This window comes from Chrysochloris asiatica, unplaced genomic scaffold, assembly GCF_000296735.1.
Source record: "Chrysochloris asiatica unplaced genomic scaffold, ChrAsi1.0 scaffold00054, whole genome shotgun sequence".
Taxonomy (NCBI): Eukaryota; Metazoa; Chordata; class Mammalia; order Afrosoricida; family Chrysochloridae; genus Chrysochloris; species Chrysochloris asiatica.
This window is the reverse complement of record NW_006408572.1, coordinates 6,122,302-6,138,705: the sequence shown is the minus strand read 5'-3', so window position 1 is coordinate 6,138,705 and position 16,404 is coordinate 6,122,302. Positions and strand designations below refer to the sequence as shown.

General features: G+C 50.3%; 1 protein-coding gene across 1 annotated transcript in view; it reads right to left on the bottom strand.

Moving 5' to 3' along the window:
- The window catches only part of PITPNM3 (PITPNM family member 3), a 113,999-nt gene extending 97,597 nt beyond the window's left edge, over window positions 1-16,402 (bottom strand). Inside the window, exon 1 of the mRNA XM_006863292.1 lies at window positions 16,377-16,402. Within this exon, the coding sequence (XP_006863354.1) occupies window positions 16,377-16,398 (22 nt within the window). The 5' untranslated portion in view covers window positions 16,399-16,402. The remainder of the gene's footprint in view (window positions 1-16,376) is intronic.
- Between the last annotated feature and the right edge of the window lie 2 nt (window positions 16,403-16,404).

Sequence of the window (16,404 nt, the reverse complement as noted above, 5' to 3'; positions counted from 1 at the left end):
AAGTTCTCTGCCCTACCCTTCGAAGGATATAACTGGATGATACAATCATATCCTTGTATTAAAAAGAGTCTGTAGAGGTGCAGACGTTAGAATGGCGATGCGATGGTCACGTGACTCCTGGAGGGATGATGCGCCCTTCATCTCGTCCCCCAGCATGCCGATATGCTAGCAAACGACAAAGGTCACACTTCAAAGAGAGAATACAGCGAGTGAGAGAGTGTCTCCAGAGGGGTCTGCTTCTAAGGGGAGGGCCTGTCTGTAAAGGAATCAAGTGAACCAAGGCTTGACCGATAATAAAGACAACCGCGCAAGCGCATATGTGTCCATATAGGATGTGTGCATGAGCGCGCACATGCGTTGTATAAGCATGTGTGTGGTATTATACTGTACGTGTGTGTGTGAAATGGGGTGGGGGGGATGGGTGTGATGTGTGTATGCATTCTATGCTGGGTTTAAGGGGTGTATGTGCCCATGGAAGGGGTGAAGTGAGTTCGTGTGCTTGTGAATGGACATCCAAGTGGGGGAAGTGAGGAGTGTGTATGGGAAGTGTGTGTGTGGTGCACATTCAAGCTCATGCAGACACGTGTGTGGGGTGGAAGGGGAAGGGTACGTGGATAAAAGCATTCCTGACAGAAGGAACAGCAAGGGCAAAGATGGGTATGAAGTTGGTATGCCCAGGGGCAGAAAGAAGCCCACGAGGCTGAGCCCAGAAATCAAGGGGAGACAGGTATTAAGATGAGGTGGAAGAGGAAATGGAGGCAGACCAAGTAGAGTATGGCATGTCATGGATACCAGCTGGGAACGGGTGGGCTTTACTCTTCTCTGCAACATGCCCTCTCTCCCACCTTGTCAACCCCCTGCAGTTCAAAGAAGGTGAGAAAGTCCTCTGTGCAAAAGGGCATAAGAGTCGGAGAACCTGGAGGCAGGCTCAGGTCGGCATTTTCTGTCCAGTCCAAGGCCTCACATGGAGAAGGGAGATCTATTTCACAATCGAGTGACTAGACAAAAAATGAACTTCTGCATACCCACAAGGGGGCTTCAGAACGTTCCTAAAACAGCCCTGCAACAACAGAGTCCTGCCAGGGTGCTGTGGGATACAACTGAACTGCTAACCACAAGGTCGGCAGTTCAAACCCACCAGCCACTCTTTGGAAACTCTATACAGGGTTTTTATGAGTCTGAACCAACTCAACAACACTTAACCAACAATACAGGTAAATACATGGATAGATACACTGGGAAAATGGGAATATACCCCCAAACATACAAAGGTTTGACAGAGGATGTTTGGGTATTTGCCTTTGCTGCAAACATATCCATGAGCATTGTTGTGGCTGTGTGCTGTGGAATCGGTTCTGACCCATAGCGACACTGTACAGGGTTTCCAAGGCTATAAATCTTTACAGGAGCAGAAAGCCTCATCTTTCTCCCATGGAGCAACTGGTAGTTTCGAACTGCTGACCCTGAGGTTTGCAGCCCGACTCGTAACCACTACGCTACCAGAGCATACAGTGGGCAAAATGATGAAATTTCTGAGACATTATCAAACACCTTGAGGGAATGAGTTACTGGACCTGAGGGCTCAGGGCAACAGTCTCAGGGGACACCACGGTCAACTGATATAACATAAACCATAACAACAGTGTTCTATAACCTATGTTAGTGAGTGCTGACTGGGATCTTAAAAGGTCATCTAAAACAATGAGTGTAAAACCGATGTTCCCCCATATAAGCTATCATCACACAATTCACAATAAAAACTTTTTTTAAAAGCTCATCTAAAATGCAACCATTGGTCTCACTGTCTAGCAGAAAGAAGAGTGGTAAAAACTGAAGGTGCCTGGAATCAATGAATCCAATGAAATAATGGATCACGTGAACCTCCGTCTCCATGACCCTGAGATCAGAACTAGATGCTGCCACTACCAACTGACTGAAAGGGATCACATTAAAACGTCCTGGAAAGAGTAGGAAAAAATGTGGACCCAAACTCAAACTCATTAAAAAGGCCAGGCTTACTGGTCATACAGAGACTGCTGGAACCCGATACTATCACCCATGGGTAAAAACAGGTCTGGAACTGAATTCACCCCTATGGCTCAAATTTCAGCCAAGCAATAGATAGGTATATTGGGGGGACAACAACATGACAATTTACCATTCAGGATCAAAAGGGCAGCATTTACCCTAGGACAAAGTTCAGAAGGGTTGGGAAAGAAGGAGGAATGGAAACAGGAAATACGGGGAGGAAGTGGGACACGTGATGATACACCGAAGGGATTGCAACCAAGATGAAACCAAATGTCTGCTTTGTTCAATGTAAAACTGACGATCTGCTCTGTAAACTTTCACTCAATTCACAACCAAAAGGTGTTTTTTTTACTAAAACCTTGTGAAAAATGAAATGAAAAGATAATTAATTTTTACCACGAACTCTTTGAAGCCCCACCTTATAATGTGCCAGCTACTCTGCTAACCACTTCACAGACACTACTTAGAGTAATCCTAATCAACCCCTGTGGAGTAGGTGTAAGGAATCCCCATTTTACAGCTAAAGAAAGAAAGGCAACGTTATAGGCCATAAAGCTGATGAGCAGTGGAAGTAGGATTTGAACCCAGATCCATTTGACTCCAGAGTTTATGTTCAGGAATATTCCACCATGCTACTCTGGATAAAAATTAAATGCAGCAGAGCTCAGAGCTCAGATCACTCCTCGCTCCATCATCTGTTGTCTTGACCAATAGTAATCTCCCACCTGCTGCTGGCTAGCTGGGCAAGGGGCCAGTAGCTCTTCCTGGGGCCCCAGTCCTGGGGACTCAGCTGCCCTATTCTAGAACCATCTGTCCACCAGGTCTACAAATTAGCGCCTGGGTATGGAAGTATCTCTGTGAGAGAATCTAAGATGTGTTTACATTCCTGTGTAGAGTTGTGTCTACTTAGAGGAGCATCTGTTCCTTGTCTGTGTGTTTACACTCCTTGGAGAGTGAAAGCCTCTCCACCCCACCACTCTCCGTTCTTAAGACCCAGGCCCACATGCACTCTACCTTATGTATTATTGTTGTTGTATGCTGTCTAGTCGGTTCTGACTCATAGCGACCCTGTATAAGGTTTCTAAAGCAGTACATCTTTGCAGGAGCAGAAAGCCTCATTTTTCTCCTGTGGAGTGTTTATCCTACAGAACTATATACATATATAATATATACAAATAGTGAGAGAGAGAGAGAGAGAGTGTGTGTGTGTGTGTGTATCCCTGAGCTGTTAACTAAAAGGCTGACTATTCAAACCCACCTAGAGGTACCTCAGAAGAGAAATCCTAATCAAACCCCAAAAGGTCACAGCCATAAAAACCCTAGGGAGCACAGTTCTACTCTGCACACGCACAGAACTGACATGTCTTCATGGCAGCTGGTTGGTGGTCTGTCTCTCACACACATACCTGTACACCAATTGCTGTAAAAATCAACTATGAGTGTTAGAGCAAAACTGTGCTCCCTGGAGTTTTAGATGTCTGGTTTCTCCAAGGCAGATCACCAGGCCTTTCTTCTGAGGTACCTGTAGGTGGACTACAACCTCCAACCTTTTATTTAGCAGCTAACACATTACCTATTTGCATCCACCACCATACACCATACACACGAATGCGCTCCCAGCCATGGGTGAAAATCTAGCACAGAGGTTAGAGCGCAGGCTTTGGAGGGACACAAACCTGAATTCAGTACTGCGGCCTAAAGCAAATTAAAGTCTCTGAGCCTCGCTTTGGTGGTGGTGGTGGTTCTGTGCCATCCAGTCAGTTCCAACTCATAACAATCCTGTATAGGGCTTCCAAGGTTGTAAATCTTTATGGGAGCAGAAAACCTCATCTTTCTCCCATGGAACCAACTATGGTTGTTGTTAAATGCTGTTGAGTTGTTTCCATCTCATAGTGACCCTGTATGAGTTTTCTGAGGAGCAGCTGGTGGGTTTCAATGGCCTATTTTGTGGTCTGAAGTCCAGTGTTGATCCTACAACGCCACACCAGGAGTTCGAACTGCTGATCTTGCAGTTAACAGCCCCATTCATAACCTATTACGCTACCAGAGCTCCTGAGTCTCACTTGGCTCACCTCACCGTCAGGAGAATGAAAGAATATCATCTGCTCAAGTGTCCAGGAACACGGGGCAGGGTGGGTTAAGTGTAGGGTTGCTAACTACAAGGTCGGTGGTTCAAATTCACCAGCCACTCTGAAGGGTAAAGATGAGACTGGCTGCTCCCATGAAGATTGACAGTGTCCACAGCAGTTCCTCTCAGTCCTATAGGGTCACTATGCGTCAGAACAACCCAATAAAGTAGGTTTGGGTCCCCATGTGTCCTACCTAGGGCTATCACCCAGGACATGGTGGCCCTTGTCACCCACAAGATCAGTATCCAGGCCAGGCTCAGACAGTCCCCACACCCACCTAGGGGAATTCCAGGCAGTTGCTTAGTGCCCTCCCCAAGGTTCGGAGCTCCCCAGGGCCCACTTTACCTCCCCCATCAAACCCTCCCTCTATCTCATCGCAGGCCACATTTATTTAAAACCCTAATTCATGATAAAAGTAAAAAGAAAATATCCCAGCCCGTCCTTCCCCAGCAATCCAGAGGAAAACATTTATTTTCATGTATCACAATGTCCTGATCTCCCTGGAAGGCTGCTTACTGGGCCTACATGAAAAGGTTGTTGGGAGTCAAGCCCACTCTTGCCTGGCTTTGGTGACCCCTGTTAGGGTCAGGACTCAATCTACCCCACCATCTTTAGGCTCAAGGTCTTCCCAGGATGGGTGCAGCCAGAGGGTCCTGGCTGAGTTCGTCTGCTCCGTGTGTCCACTTCCCTCACCTCAAGCCTGGCTCCCAGGACCACAAGGACAGAGAGACAGACAGACATCAGCCTGCTGTGAGTGCTCTGTCCCCACCTGGAGGGATGTCTCCCCTGAACTCAGGAAGCACTGTCTGAGGGAAAGACTTCAGAAAGAAGAGGCCTGACTCCTTAAAACAAGGAGCGCAGGTACTGGCAGCTCTCCTGGGCCAGACCGTGGGCCAGATGGTGACTGGAAAGAGGGTGTAGGGACAGAGCTGAACTGGAACAGTCCCTGCCCTGGGGAGCACCTGTCTCAGGACACAGCCTTGTACTACCCAGAGAGCACAGCAGGCACAAAGGAGCAGGCTGGCCCAAGCTGAATTCACCAACAGGTTCTCGGTTCTGAGCAGAGCCTGGCAGGCGTAAGCCAGGTATAAATGGTGACTCCCAGAGAAGGTGAGACACCTTCCAGCTACATGATTCTTCCTGGGAGGAGGGAACCTGAGCTGAGCCCTAAGAGAAAGGATAGGGAGGGAGGGAGGGAAACGTAGGGGTCAGAGTTAAGCTGCTTTCAGGAGAAGCTGGGCCTGGAACCAGCACTTCCTCCTCAAAGGTTAGGAGCTGCTCCTCAGGGTAAGGAAGGGGCACAGGAGTGTGCTGGGCTGGCCATGGCCCCATGGGGTTTCATAGATCACACACAGCTGCCCACACTGCCTGGCCTGGTGGCCCAGGACTGTGGCCACAGCTCCAGTGCCCAGTCCTGCCTGAGACTGTATGGGAAACCAGGGTTTGGCAATGTCTGATGGGCTGGAGCAAACTGTGTCTCAAAAGAGGAGAGGGGAAAGGAAGAGAGAGGAGGGGATAGGAGAGTCTGAAAGAAAGGGGAAGGAAGGGAAGAAAAGAAGAGGTGAAGGAAACAAAAGGATAGGAAGGAAAAAAATAGAGAGTTATACTGTCCTTTTATCCTCTCTCTCTCTCTTTTTTTTTCTCTCTCTCTCTCACACACACACATGCATCACATCTGACCACTGCTGGGTCTGAAATAATCAGGCCTCTGGACTTCCTGTGGAAGCTCAGTGCACACGGGAGCACACGTACAGCCTCACACACATACACACACATACACCCACACGTGTACACAGCCTCATAGAAATGTGTACACAGCCTCACACACACATTCAGTCACACCTCGCTGCTCCTCAGCTCTGATCTGGGCTCCCAGGGGTCCACACACAGCACTCGGAGTGAGGAGATTCATGGAGTCTAGGTGATGTTCCTCCAGACCCCATGAACCTGCCTCCTCTCTGCCAGGAAACACCTTCCCCCCTTCCACTTGGGGCTGGGTTTGAATCCCAACTCTGCCACTTGCCAACTGGTGATCTCAGGTAACGGCACTAAACACTCTCTGCTTCTGTTCCCTGCTCTGTAAAATGGGAGAATCATAGGTTTCTGTGAAAATTAAATGAATGGGTTTGTTACAGGGAATGACGAAATCACAATTTCCTCCAAGGTTTTTGGTTGATTCTTCCAAGAGGAGGATATCCCCTCCTCCTCCACGGGCTCTCAGAAGGCTGGAGGGGCTGCCCCTGACCACACTCAATGGGCATCTCAGCTCCCTGGTGTTTGTCTTGTCCACTCCCAAACTGTGAGCTACTAAAGGTCAGGACTGGTTTTCTCCCAGCCTCTCCTCCCACCAGTCCCTGTGCTCCTGTAGCAGGTGACCAATGGGAAGCACCCCCCACCCCACCCCGCATACCATGATCTTCTTGCTCCTACAAATTCTGATGGTTCACCCCACACCCAATTCCCATTCATTTTCAGATTCAGTTGGAAGTCTCCCTAGGTCCCTGAGGCAATGTCCTGTACTTTCATGGGCTGGGTCCAGACCTGCTGCCCTGTGGTTCCCCCTGGCAGGGACCTGGTCAGATCTACAGGCTCCACCTCACCTCACTCAAGACTGGGCATAGAGAGAGCTCTTGTTGTGTTCAGGGTGGGTAGGACCACTCCAGGTTGATTTCAGAAGAATCCTCTCCAGGAAGTATTCTGTAGAGCATGTCCTCAGGCCCCTTTCAGGGTCAGGATAAATTTGAGGACCTAATTGAGTCAGCCAGCCTATACTTAGTCTTGGAGGGACTGTGGGACTATCCGAAGAGGTATGAGAGACCAGGAGAAGCTGCTTCTAGAAAAAGACATCACTGAAGGAAACAAGAGCTGGTTGGGACTTGGTTGCTATAGGAACATGTCCTAACTATCTCCCAAATTGTTGTTTGCGCCATTGATGAGGTTGTATGCTCAGCTGTTTCAGGGGAGTCTGTCTGCTGGGGTACTTATCTGCAAACCTGGGCAGCTTCTAAGGGCAGCAGGCATTGGACCATGAGTGGGGCAGTCCAGGACTGAGTTCAAGGGATCAGGCTGCAAAATTATCCAGAGAGCAATTGAGGTCCTGAGACTAGTCATGGTCCACACCTTGACCTCAACCACAGACAAAACTCTAAACTCAGTCATAGACCAAGTCACAACTCTGGTCTCAAACCAAACCCTATTCTGACCACAGGTCAAGCTACAAACCCAGCCATGGACCAAGCCCTGAATTCAGAAACAGACAGTTTCTCAATCAAGCCACTGGCCTAGCCATAAACCAAGCAATGAGTCTAGCTGGATTGAGTCCTGCCCTGGCCACAGATAGTGCTGAGCATAATCGAAGGGTTGTATCAAATGTCTGCAGGAGAGTTTTAGAGAAAACACTCTAAATTTAGATGATACTGTACACAATTTGCAGGGATTTGCATGGCCTTCACTTACTATCATCTTTACAATAAGCCAGTAAAGTCAGTAGAGAAGGGCTTATGGTCCCTGTCTGTAAATGAGAAAATCCACCCTCAGAAGCTGATGTCCACCACACCACACACACTGCCTTGCTTTCAGGGAGCTGAGACTGGCATCATGATCTCCAAGCAGGACACAGTTGGTCAAACCAGTTGCTTTGGAAAAGATGTGCTTTTTGAAGACCTGATGGTATCTCATAAATATGCCACTTAAATACCCATTAATTACCTATTTAGGAGAAAATTAGTGATTAATAGCTTTGGCTATCTATTGTACTTTCATCTGCTCTGCCAATTAGCCTTCCAACGGTTGTGAGTTATTTGGAATAATTCTCTCAAGGCCCAGATGTCCCCCACTCTGTCCCGCCAGCTTCTTACTCCATAAGGATGAGGCATTCTCCCTGTAAGGGGGTTCCCATAGTGCCTGCTGCTTTACCACTGACAAGTCTGCCCCCTGCAGGCTCCCAAGAGGACAGCAGGGGCTGGGGGAGGCCAGTGGGGCAGCCCAGAAGACAGGACAGCACCTGCAGGAAGTCAGACCCTCCTTCCAATCATCCCTGGACCCCAATGCCTGAAGAAGAGAGGAAAGACTCAAGATCCAGGCACCAAATCAGAGACTGGGGACTCCTCCAAAGACTACCTCATTGAGACAGCCAGCTGAAGTAAAGTAAATGGCCCCAAAGACTGCCATCAAACATCAAAGTCTGTAGCAAGCAGAATAGGACAGCCTCACGCCCAACAAGGACAAGTGAGACCCCACGTGGGTGGGTCCTACCAACTGCCTCTCTCAGATTTGCTATTGAGCAAGGATCGGGCATCGGGCTGTTTGTGCCGAATCACGGGGGCAGGACCCCAGATGCGGAACTAGATGATGCTCTTCCCGGTGCTCTAGATTGTACATCACAAGAAGGGACCGAAAAGCAACAAACGCAGGATAAATACTACCCCTCCCACTGGGCAGTAAGGCAAAGGCTGAAAATAGCTCTTTTTACCACCAGGGATGATTCCAGAGTTGCTCAGTTGAGACTTGCCTATGGTGGTATTGGGGGTGGGGTGGGGGTGGGAGTGAAGACACCAGGGAGGAGACAGTGGCTGGTGGGGGCGGGTATAGGAAATCTGACCTAGGCCCATCAGGAATAATCCAGAAAAAGCCAAAGGTGTATGAGTGGAGTGGCCACACATGCTCAGGAAGTTGAGTTGGAAATGTTCATGCTGCCAGCTCGGGCCTTCACAGACCCATATTCTGCACACCTCAGCTCGTCCCTAGGAGGTCAGGAGTGCAGGACGTGACGTGCTCTGCAAATACCGAGAGCCAAGCAAACAAGGCGTCAGAAGCAGGAGGCTGAGAGCAGAGGCCGCTCACATCCACCAGAACCCAGCCCCTCCCAGCCAGAGCCCAGAGCGTTACTATTTTTGCCTTCAACCCTTGTTTGGCATCCCTGGGCTAACAGACGGTTACTTCCCCTCCAGAATGGTCTGGAGGGGGAGCAGCTCCGGTCTGGCCTCCCCTGCCCAGCTTTGTCCATGAGCCGATGGCCCTCGGAGAATGAAGATGAGGTTTGTAATCACTCCCCATACAGTTCATCAGCCCCCAACCCAGAAGAACTTGGCTGAGAACCCCGGAAATGACAGCTTGACACCCAAGAACCTGAGTCTACAGAGGCAGATGCAATCCCAACCTGGTTCCTGGAGTCCTGAATTTACCCCACATTGTGCCCAAGCTGGCACAGACCAAGCCTCAGTATACCACATACTGCACCCCAACTCCAGCCTCAAACTAAGCTCTGACCACATTCATTCAAGTTCCATCCCCAGCCACTGGCATCTCAAATAGTAGCATTCAGGGGAGCCTGAAGGAGACAGGCAGCTCAGGGCTGGGACCTGGCTCCCAGCCTCCAACCACCCTCCACACACAAACACACATACCCCCAGGAGGGGAAGGCGGTGGCCACACAGCTGTGCAGGCCTCCGCAGGCAGACGTGGGGCCCTGGAGGTGGCATTTACCTCCACAGTGACTCACAGAAGGCTCCCATTGGATGACTGGCGAAAGGGGGTACAATTAGCATTTTCTTTCTCTTTAGAAAACAAGAACTTAAAAAGAGGGTGTAGAAAGAGATTTAAAGGAGTGGGTGGGGAGTTCAGATCTCTTTGGATTTCCAAACTCATTTGTCATGCATTCTCTCTTCTCCCACCCCCACCCTGGGGGAACCTGACTGATAGTAACTATATCCACTGGCTTGGTGCTGTGGGTTAATGCGCTGGACTGCAAGGTCAGTTTGAACTGCAAGGTCTGTGGTTCAAGCTCTATAGCTGCTCCTTGGAAACCCTATACAGGGTCGCTATGAGTTGGAACAGACTTGAAGGCACTTAACAACAAACCCCCTTCCTTGGGGCTCCTGGTACATATGTGGAGGCTCCACCCTCAGGAGACCCATGCTCTTCAGATCCAAGTCCTCAGCCCTCCATAGCTCCCCAGCTCTCAAACATCTTTCTAGGAGAATATGTGGAAACAGATATGAGACGCCCCTCATCGCAGTAAAGCCAGAAAAAACAAAACAAAACAAAACAACAGCTCCTCATCAGAACTGAAGAGGAAGTTACAAACACTTCTGAGCGCCCACCTTTTCCTTTCTCCTTCCCCTTTTGCTGAGTAGGAAATTGAGGCCCAGAGAGAGGAATGGGTTACATAGCTGTGTAGAACGATACAGAACAGAACCTGGTCTGAGAATCTACTTCATGACATAGCTTAATTCAAAGGAATGCTGAATCCAAGAGTAGAAGAGCCCTAATTTCTAATTTCAGTTCTACTTATAACTTTAGGTACCTTAACTCTGAAGGTAAAACCAAATACTTTACTTTTCTGGGTCTCCATTCTCACTCATAAAGTGGGAATAATCTTAGCCCTACTTCAAAGAGATGCTGGTGAGCAAGTGGATAGGAAGGCATATTGAAAGTGGCTATTTAAAAAATTTTTTTTTTAAGAGCCAGATTGTTCCCATTAAGCCAAACCTCCCAGAATACTAAACTCTGACCCTGTCCCTCCCTCTCCCAAGCCTGGAATCCCAGAGAATTCCTGGGAGGCAGCTGGGTCCTACCAGGAAGTTTCCAATCCCCACAACCTCACTGGCCTTTGGGAGGTTGTACAGTCTCTGTCCTTGAAGAGGAAATGACACCAGACTTCAGAGAAGGATCCAGGAATGTCCCTGGGCCTCAGTTTCCCAAACTGCATAACTAACAGGTTGGGTTGAGAGGTCTTCAAGTCTCCTCCACCAGACACACCTTCTGGTCAATCTAACCCAGATGTGGGCCCAGGAAGTGGCTTCTAGCCATTTTCTCATGATCTGTGCTCCAAATCGAGGCCACATCACAGGACTTCCAGAAGGGGAGCAGGGACTCTGGTCACATGCTTGGCTCATACAACTGTATCACAGCAACAAAAAGTCCCACCTCGGGCAAGTAACTCCACAGCTGTCCCCAACTGCAAGGACAGCCACGAAAGCTGCCTGGAAACACAGCTTTTGGACAGCTTTGAGTATGGACACTAGTGTTTGGTCAGGCCCCTAGTCTTCCTGTTAGGAACCTAAGAAGGTGGTTTTGCATTCTCCTTGCAGAACCTGAGCATCCTCCCCAAGATACAAAGCTCAGTGGTCCTTGTATCCTAGACCTGGGAGTTTCTCAGAATTATGCCTCAAATCCCCTAGTAGCTCCCCAACATTCTGAGAACCCCAGAGCTGGTCCCTTTCCCAGACCACTATTGTTTACCCCTGAGAATCATGGAGCTGGCTTTGGGATGGTGAGAGGACACAGGCCACCTCCAGAGGCCCCAGGATGAAAAGAAGCCTGACTCAGCAGAGCAAGCTCCAAACGTTGACTCTGAAAGCCATGGACTCGGGAAGCCATGTCTGGTTGCTCACGTGGTACACTGCACAACTCCAGGAGCTATGACTGCAGTTCTGAGGTCCAAACCTCTATCTCTTCCTTTCATTGGCTGGTCCCATGACCAGTGCTGGAGTCCTAGTTCGATGCTGTGGGATAATGTACTGGACTGCAAGGATGGTTTGAACCTGTAGGTCAGCAGTTCAAACTCACCCAGCCATTCCTCAGAAACTCTATACAGCGTTATGAGTCGGAAACAACTCGACATCACTTAACAACAACATGACCAATGTTAAATGTCAGAGCTGGAGAGAGATTTAAAGTTACTTCTGACGTCCCAATACTTCCCTTCTCCTTCCCCTTTTACAGATAGGGAAACTGAGGCCCAGAGAGGGCAGTGGGTTGTCTAGAATGAGCTACATAAAGCAGGACCTGGTCAATGTCTCATCACACAGAACCTGTCTCTACTAGCACTTAATTCTGTGACCTTGAGCAAACGCTAAGTCTTCCCCAGGTCTCTGTGTCCCCTTGTTAACCAGGCATTTGAACAGCAGGATCCGGAAGCATGCCCTCTGGCTTTAACATTGTGCGACTAGTATTTTACGGACTCCAATTCCTGGGACACACTCCAGCCACCAGCTCCTCCCATGGAGCAGAAGCCAACACCTGGAAGCAGAATAAACTGGTTCCTCCGGCCCGGAAGGCCCAGCCCTATGGCCCCCATCCAGTCTCTCCAGACATTCTTGCCCCAACCTGAGAGGTTCCAAACTCTCCTGGCTGATGGCATTGTTCCTGCCCCAGCCTGAGGACCCCAGGGCCTCTTTCTGGCACTGCCCTGGGACTGGCAGACACCCTACCAGCCTGCTTAGGCTACAAAGGGAGGTCCACGGGGAGATATAGAGGGAGGGGCAGCGTGCCTGGCAGGAACCAGAATAAACCCTTCCCAACAAAGGGCAGTTCAGCCAGGCTGGTCTCCCTCCAACCTTGCAGAAGCCTGCAAGTAGCAGCCAGAAAGATATGTCGAAACACCCGGATCTTACCACGTCACTTCTGCCTCAAGGGTTCCTGTTAGCCCTCCACACTCCTCAAGGAACCTTTCAGCCCAGCAGACAGATTTTTCTACTCTTGGACACCTCCTGCCCACCCCATCCCATCCCACTCAACAGAAGCAGCCCCAAAACACTTCCACACACTTGTCCGATTCCAACCTCCCCGCCTTTGTTCACGCAGTAACTGCCCACCCCTGAGCCTGCCTGCCCTTTGCTGCCATTCTGCTAGGCTGTATCTCTGCCATCTGTATTCTGCCATCTCTGGAACAGACTCAGTCTTCAGTGTTCAAACCACTCACTGGCCTCCTCCTCCGTCTGGACAGCACTCGGGGCCTGCCCCAATGAGTAGCTCTCTACTATAAGTTAAAACCCCCCCTACTGCCATCAAGTTGCTTCTGACTCACGCTGACTCCATGCGCTACATGGTAGAATAGCTCCATAGGGTTTTATAGGTTGGTTAGTTTGGGGGTTTTGTTTGTTTGTTGACTATAATCTTTACAGAAGCACATCACCAGGGAGTGCAGGGTGAGTGGGTTAGAACCAACAACCTTGAGTTTAACAGACACAAGCAAACTGTCTGAGCCACCTGAGAACTACTACTGGAAAGTATTTGTTTCCTAAACAGAGTTTCTGAATCCTCTCCTCCTGTTCTACTTTCATCCCCAAGCTAGGCATTCCTCTTCTTTTGCCCCCTTCACTTCCCTGATTGAGAGCTAACCCCCAGGATAAGACCAAGGGCTCTCCTTCCCTCATCTGTTCCCTCAACACTGGACAGGGGGACACTCAAACAATTCCTATTCTTATGACTGGAATCTCCCCAGAAATTGAGACTTGGTGATAATGCGTTTGGGATCCACCTCTGGGGGTTTCATCCCTTCTGGAATTATGTTTGTTCTTGTACCTGGATTCTTCTAGCAACATGGATGCTCTTTTACTGCCTCCTCCCTTTAGCTCCTGTCTGACACAATGGACACTATGTCTGGTTACTCAGGCACTGCACTACTCTGGGGGCGTTCCTTTCACTAGACCCCATGGTATAACTCTGGAGTCATGTATCATGCTAACCTTAGGGCCCAAGTCACTAGCTCTTCCCTTAACTGCTTGGTCTTCTTGACCTGTTCTTAAAAGTGATACCTTATGGAGTAGACCCCTAATTCAAGGTTCAGGTCCCACAGACTCTAACCCTGGCCTTCTACCTCCCTTTGTTCTAGGGTCACACCCCAGCACAGAGGTCTGAAAATTCCTCTGGTTGCATTACTTCCTTGGGCCTCAGTTTTCCCATCTGTAAAGAGAGGGAATTGAACTTCTGATTCCCAAGGGTTCTTTCATTCTACCAATCTCTTCTCTGCAGACTTCGCTGTGGGGCTTGCGCTGTGGTTGTATGACTCCCCATACATACATTCCTGAATGCTGTTTCAATTCAATAGGTTTAGGAGTCTAAAGAAAGGAAAATGCATTTGCAACATGCAAAATAGCCAGAATCTTGTTGGAGTAATAAGTCCCAAATAGCTCTTGGGGTAACAGCTGAATGCAGAATAGAAACCTGGGCAGTTTGATTCACAGAGGAGGGGGCTCTGTGTTGCCCTGAGGGAAAGGGTCAAGTGTCAAATTGCAGCAGAAAGACACCATGTTAGCACACCAGGAGGTATTAACGTTCAGAACAGAGCTGGTTTCCACCTGTCTCTGAAACAAATTCTCCTTGACACTCAACCTGGAGACGGAAGAGCTCAAGGCTAAGGTGGCTGTTGTTGTTGTTGGTTCTGACTCATAGCGACATTGTACAGGGTTTCGGAGGAGTGGCTGGTGGATTGAAACCATTGATATTGCAGTTAGTAGTCTAATGCTTATCCTACATCACCACACCAGGACTGACAGTGACATATCAGAGCTTGTTATTGTGAGTTGTCATGGAGCTGATTTGAACTCATGGCATGCAGAGTAGAAGTGAGCCATAGGGTTTTTTCTTTTTCACCTTCTGTAAGCAGCTTCTCAGGCCTGTCTTCCTAGGACCTTCTAGAGAGGAATGAATCACCCACCTTGGAGGTGGGCACTGTACAACTCTAGGGGCATTCCTTTCACTAGACCACATGGTATAACTCTGGAGTCATGTTAACCCAGAGACTCCAGCCATATCAGGGTAGTGATAAAGCAAACAACTTCAGAGGTTAACAGATCTAGCTCTGAATCTGAGCTCTGCCCAGACCCTCTCCATCCACCTTGAGTGAGCTCCTTCTCTCTTATCTTTAAAATAGGCAAAGTATCATTTGTTAGCTTTCAGGGTCATTGTGCATAAAAGGGTTTAACACATTGCCTGGTATGCAGTAGAAGCAGCAATTGTTCACTATTATAAAAGCAGTACCTGGAAGGTGTGTGTGCTTGCATGCACACACTCACAGAGCAGGGGGGTGGTCAGGGACACACTCCCGCCATGTACCCTTAGGGAGAAGCAGGGGTGGGTAGGAACTCAGGCACTGCAGAGGGTGGGGGGTGGGAGGTGGGGGGAAAGAAGGAACCTTTTCCAGCCACAATGGTGTCATCGCAGGAGGGGAAAAGGGAGGGAAGTGAAAAAGGTGGTGTTTAGATGTGCTCCAGACTTGCTATGTCTCACATTACCAACCTCACCCCAGCAGGACTTCTGGGGATGGAATCGGACTATGTTCTCAGGCACCTAAATCACACAGGGCAGCTCAGGGACAGGGAGAGCGGTCCCTAGGAAGCTTTGGTGAGCAGGAGATGGCTTTACATTCAGCCTGCCGAGTGTGGATGGGTGTGTGGAGGGATGGGGTTCACGCCGGTCCCCGGGGAGATGGCATCAGACCTGCCAACATCACAAGTTGGGTGTGAGTTCGTGGTAGACTCACACGCGCCAGTCTTAACAAGCCGGCACTGCTGAGTACAGGTTTGCTGCCTCCACTGTATGGCTGGCCCTGTGGCCACTGGCTTCCTCTGACGGGCCTCCCCAGGCACTAGGGGACCCTCGAATGGACAAACAAGAACTGAGTCTGTTCCACCTCTAGATCCCCCGCGCCCAGCTCAGGGCCTGGCACCCACCAAGCAGATGTTGGTGAATGAAACCAACGCCTGGATGGATGAATGAACGAATGACTAACGCCCACTCCCTCAAATCGCGGGCTACACTGTGGGAGCCTGGTGGAAGGATGAGCACACGGAACCCAAGGAAAGGCTCCATCTTCCGATCTGCCGCACCTCAGACTTGGCCTCCCAGGGTTGTGATGGGGCGGGGGGACGGAGGGGGAAGCTGGACGGTTCACTAACCCGTGCGCCGCGCGGTGCGGGGCACCCCTCCTTCCCAAGAAGGAATCTGGGTCTTCTGACTGAGCTGGAGGCGGGGGCTGGGGGAGGGATGTCGCGTCCTGAATAGCTCCAGCAGCAGGACTAGGGGAGGCGTCCTGGTTTGCGTTGGGGGGCGTGGGATGGAGCGGTGGCCGCGGGACATCCTTTTAGGGCCCCACCCCCGGGTCTGCCCAGGGACTAGAGGCGGGGGGCGGGGGTTGATATCTCCCCAACAACCGGACTGGACAGGGACGCCGCAGACTTGGCCCTTTCCAGCGGGGCAAAGGAGAGGGGAACGCGGTGTCCCACGAGGTGACCGGGGATGCAGGAAGGACGCAGGGACCGCGGAGCCCTCTCTTCATCCGCAGGGGTCGGGCCTCACCGCTATCTCCTGTCGCCCTTCTGGAACCTCCGCCTACCTGCGCGAGGGGCTCACCTGGGCCGGCCGCCCCTCCTGGAGCCGCGCGGGTCCCTCCCTCCCGGCCGCCGGCCCTGCCCTCCCGGCGCCCGCCCTCACCTGCACCGCCCGCCTGGGCCATGTCCGG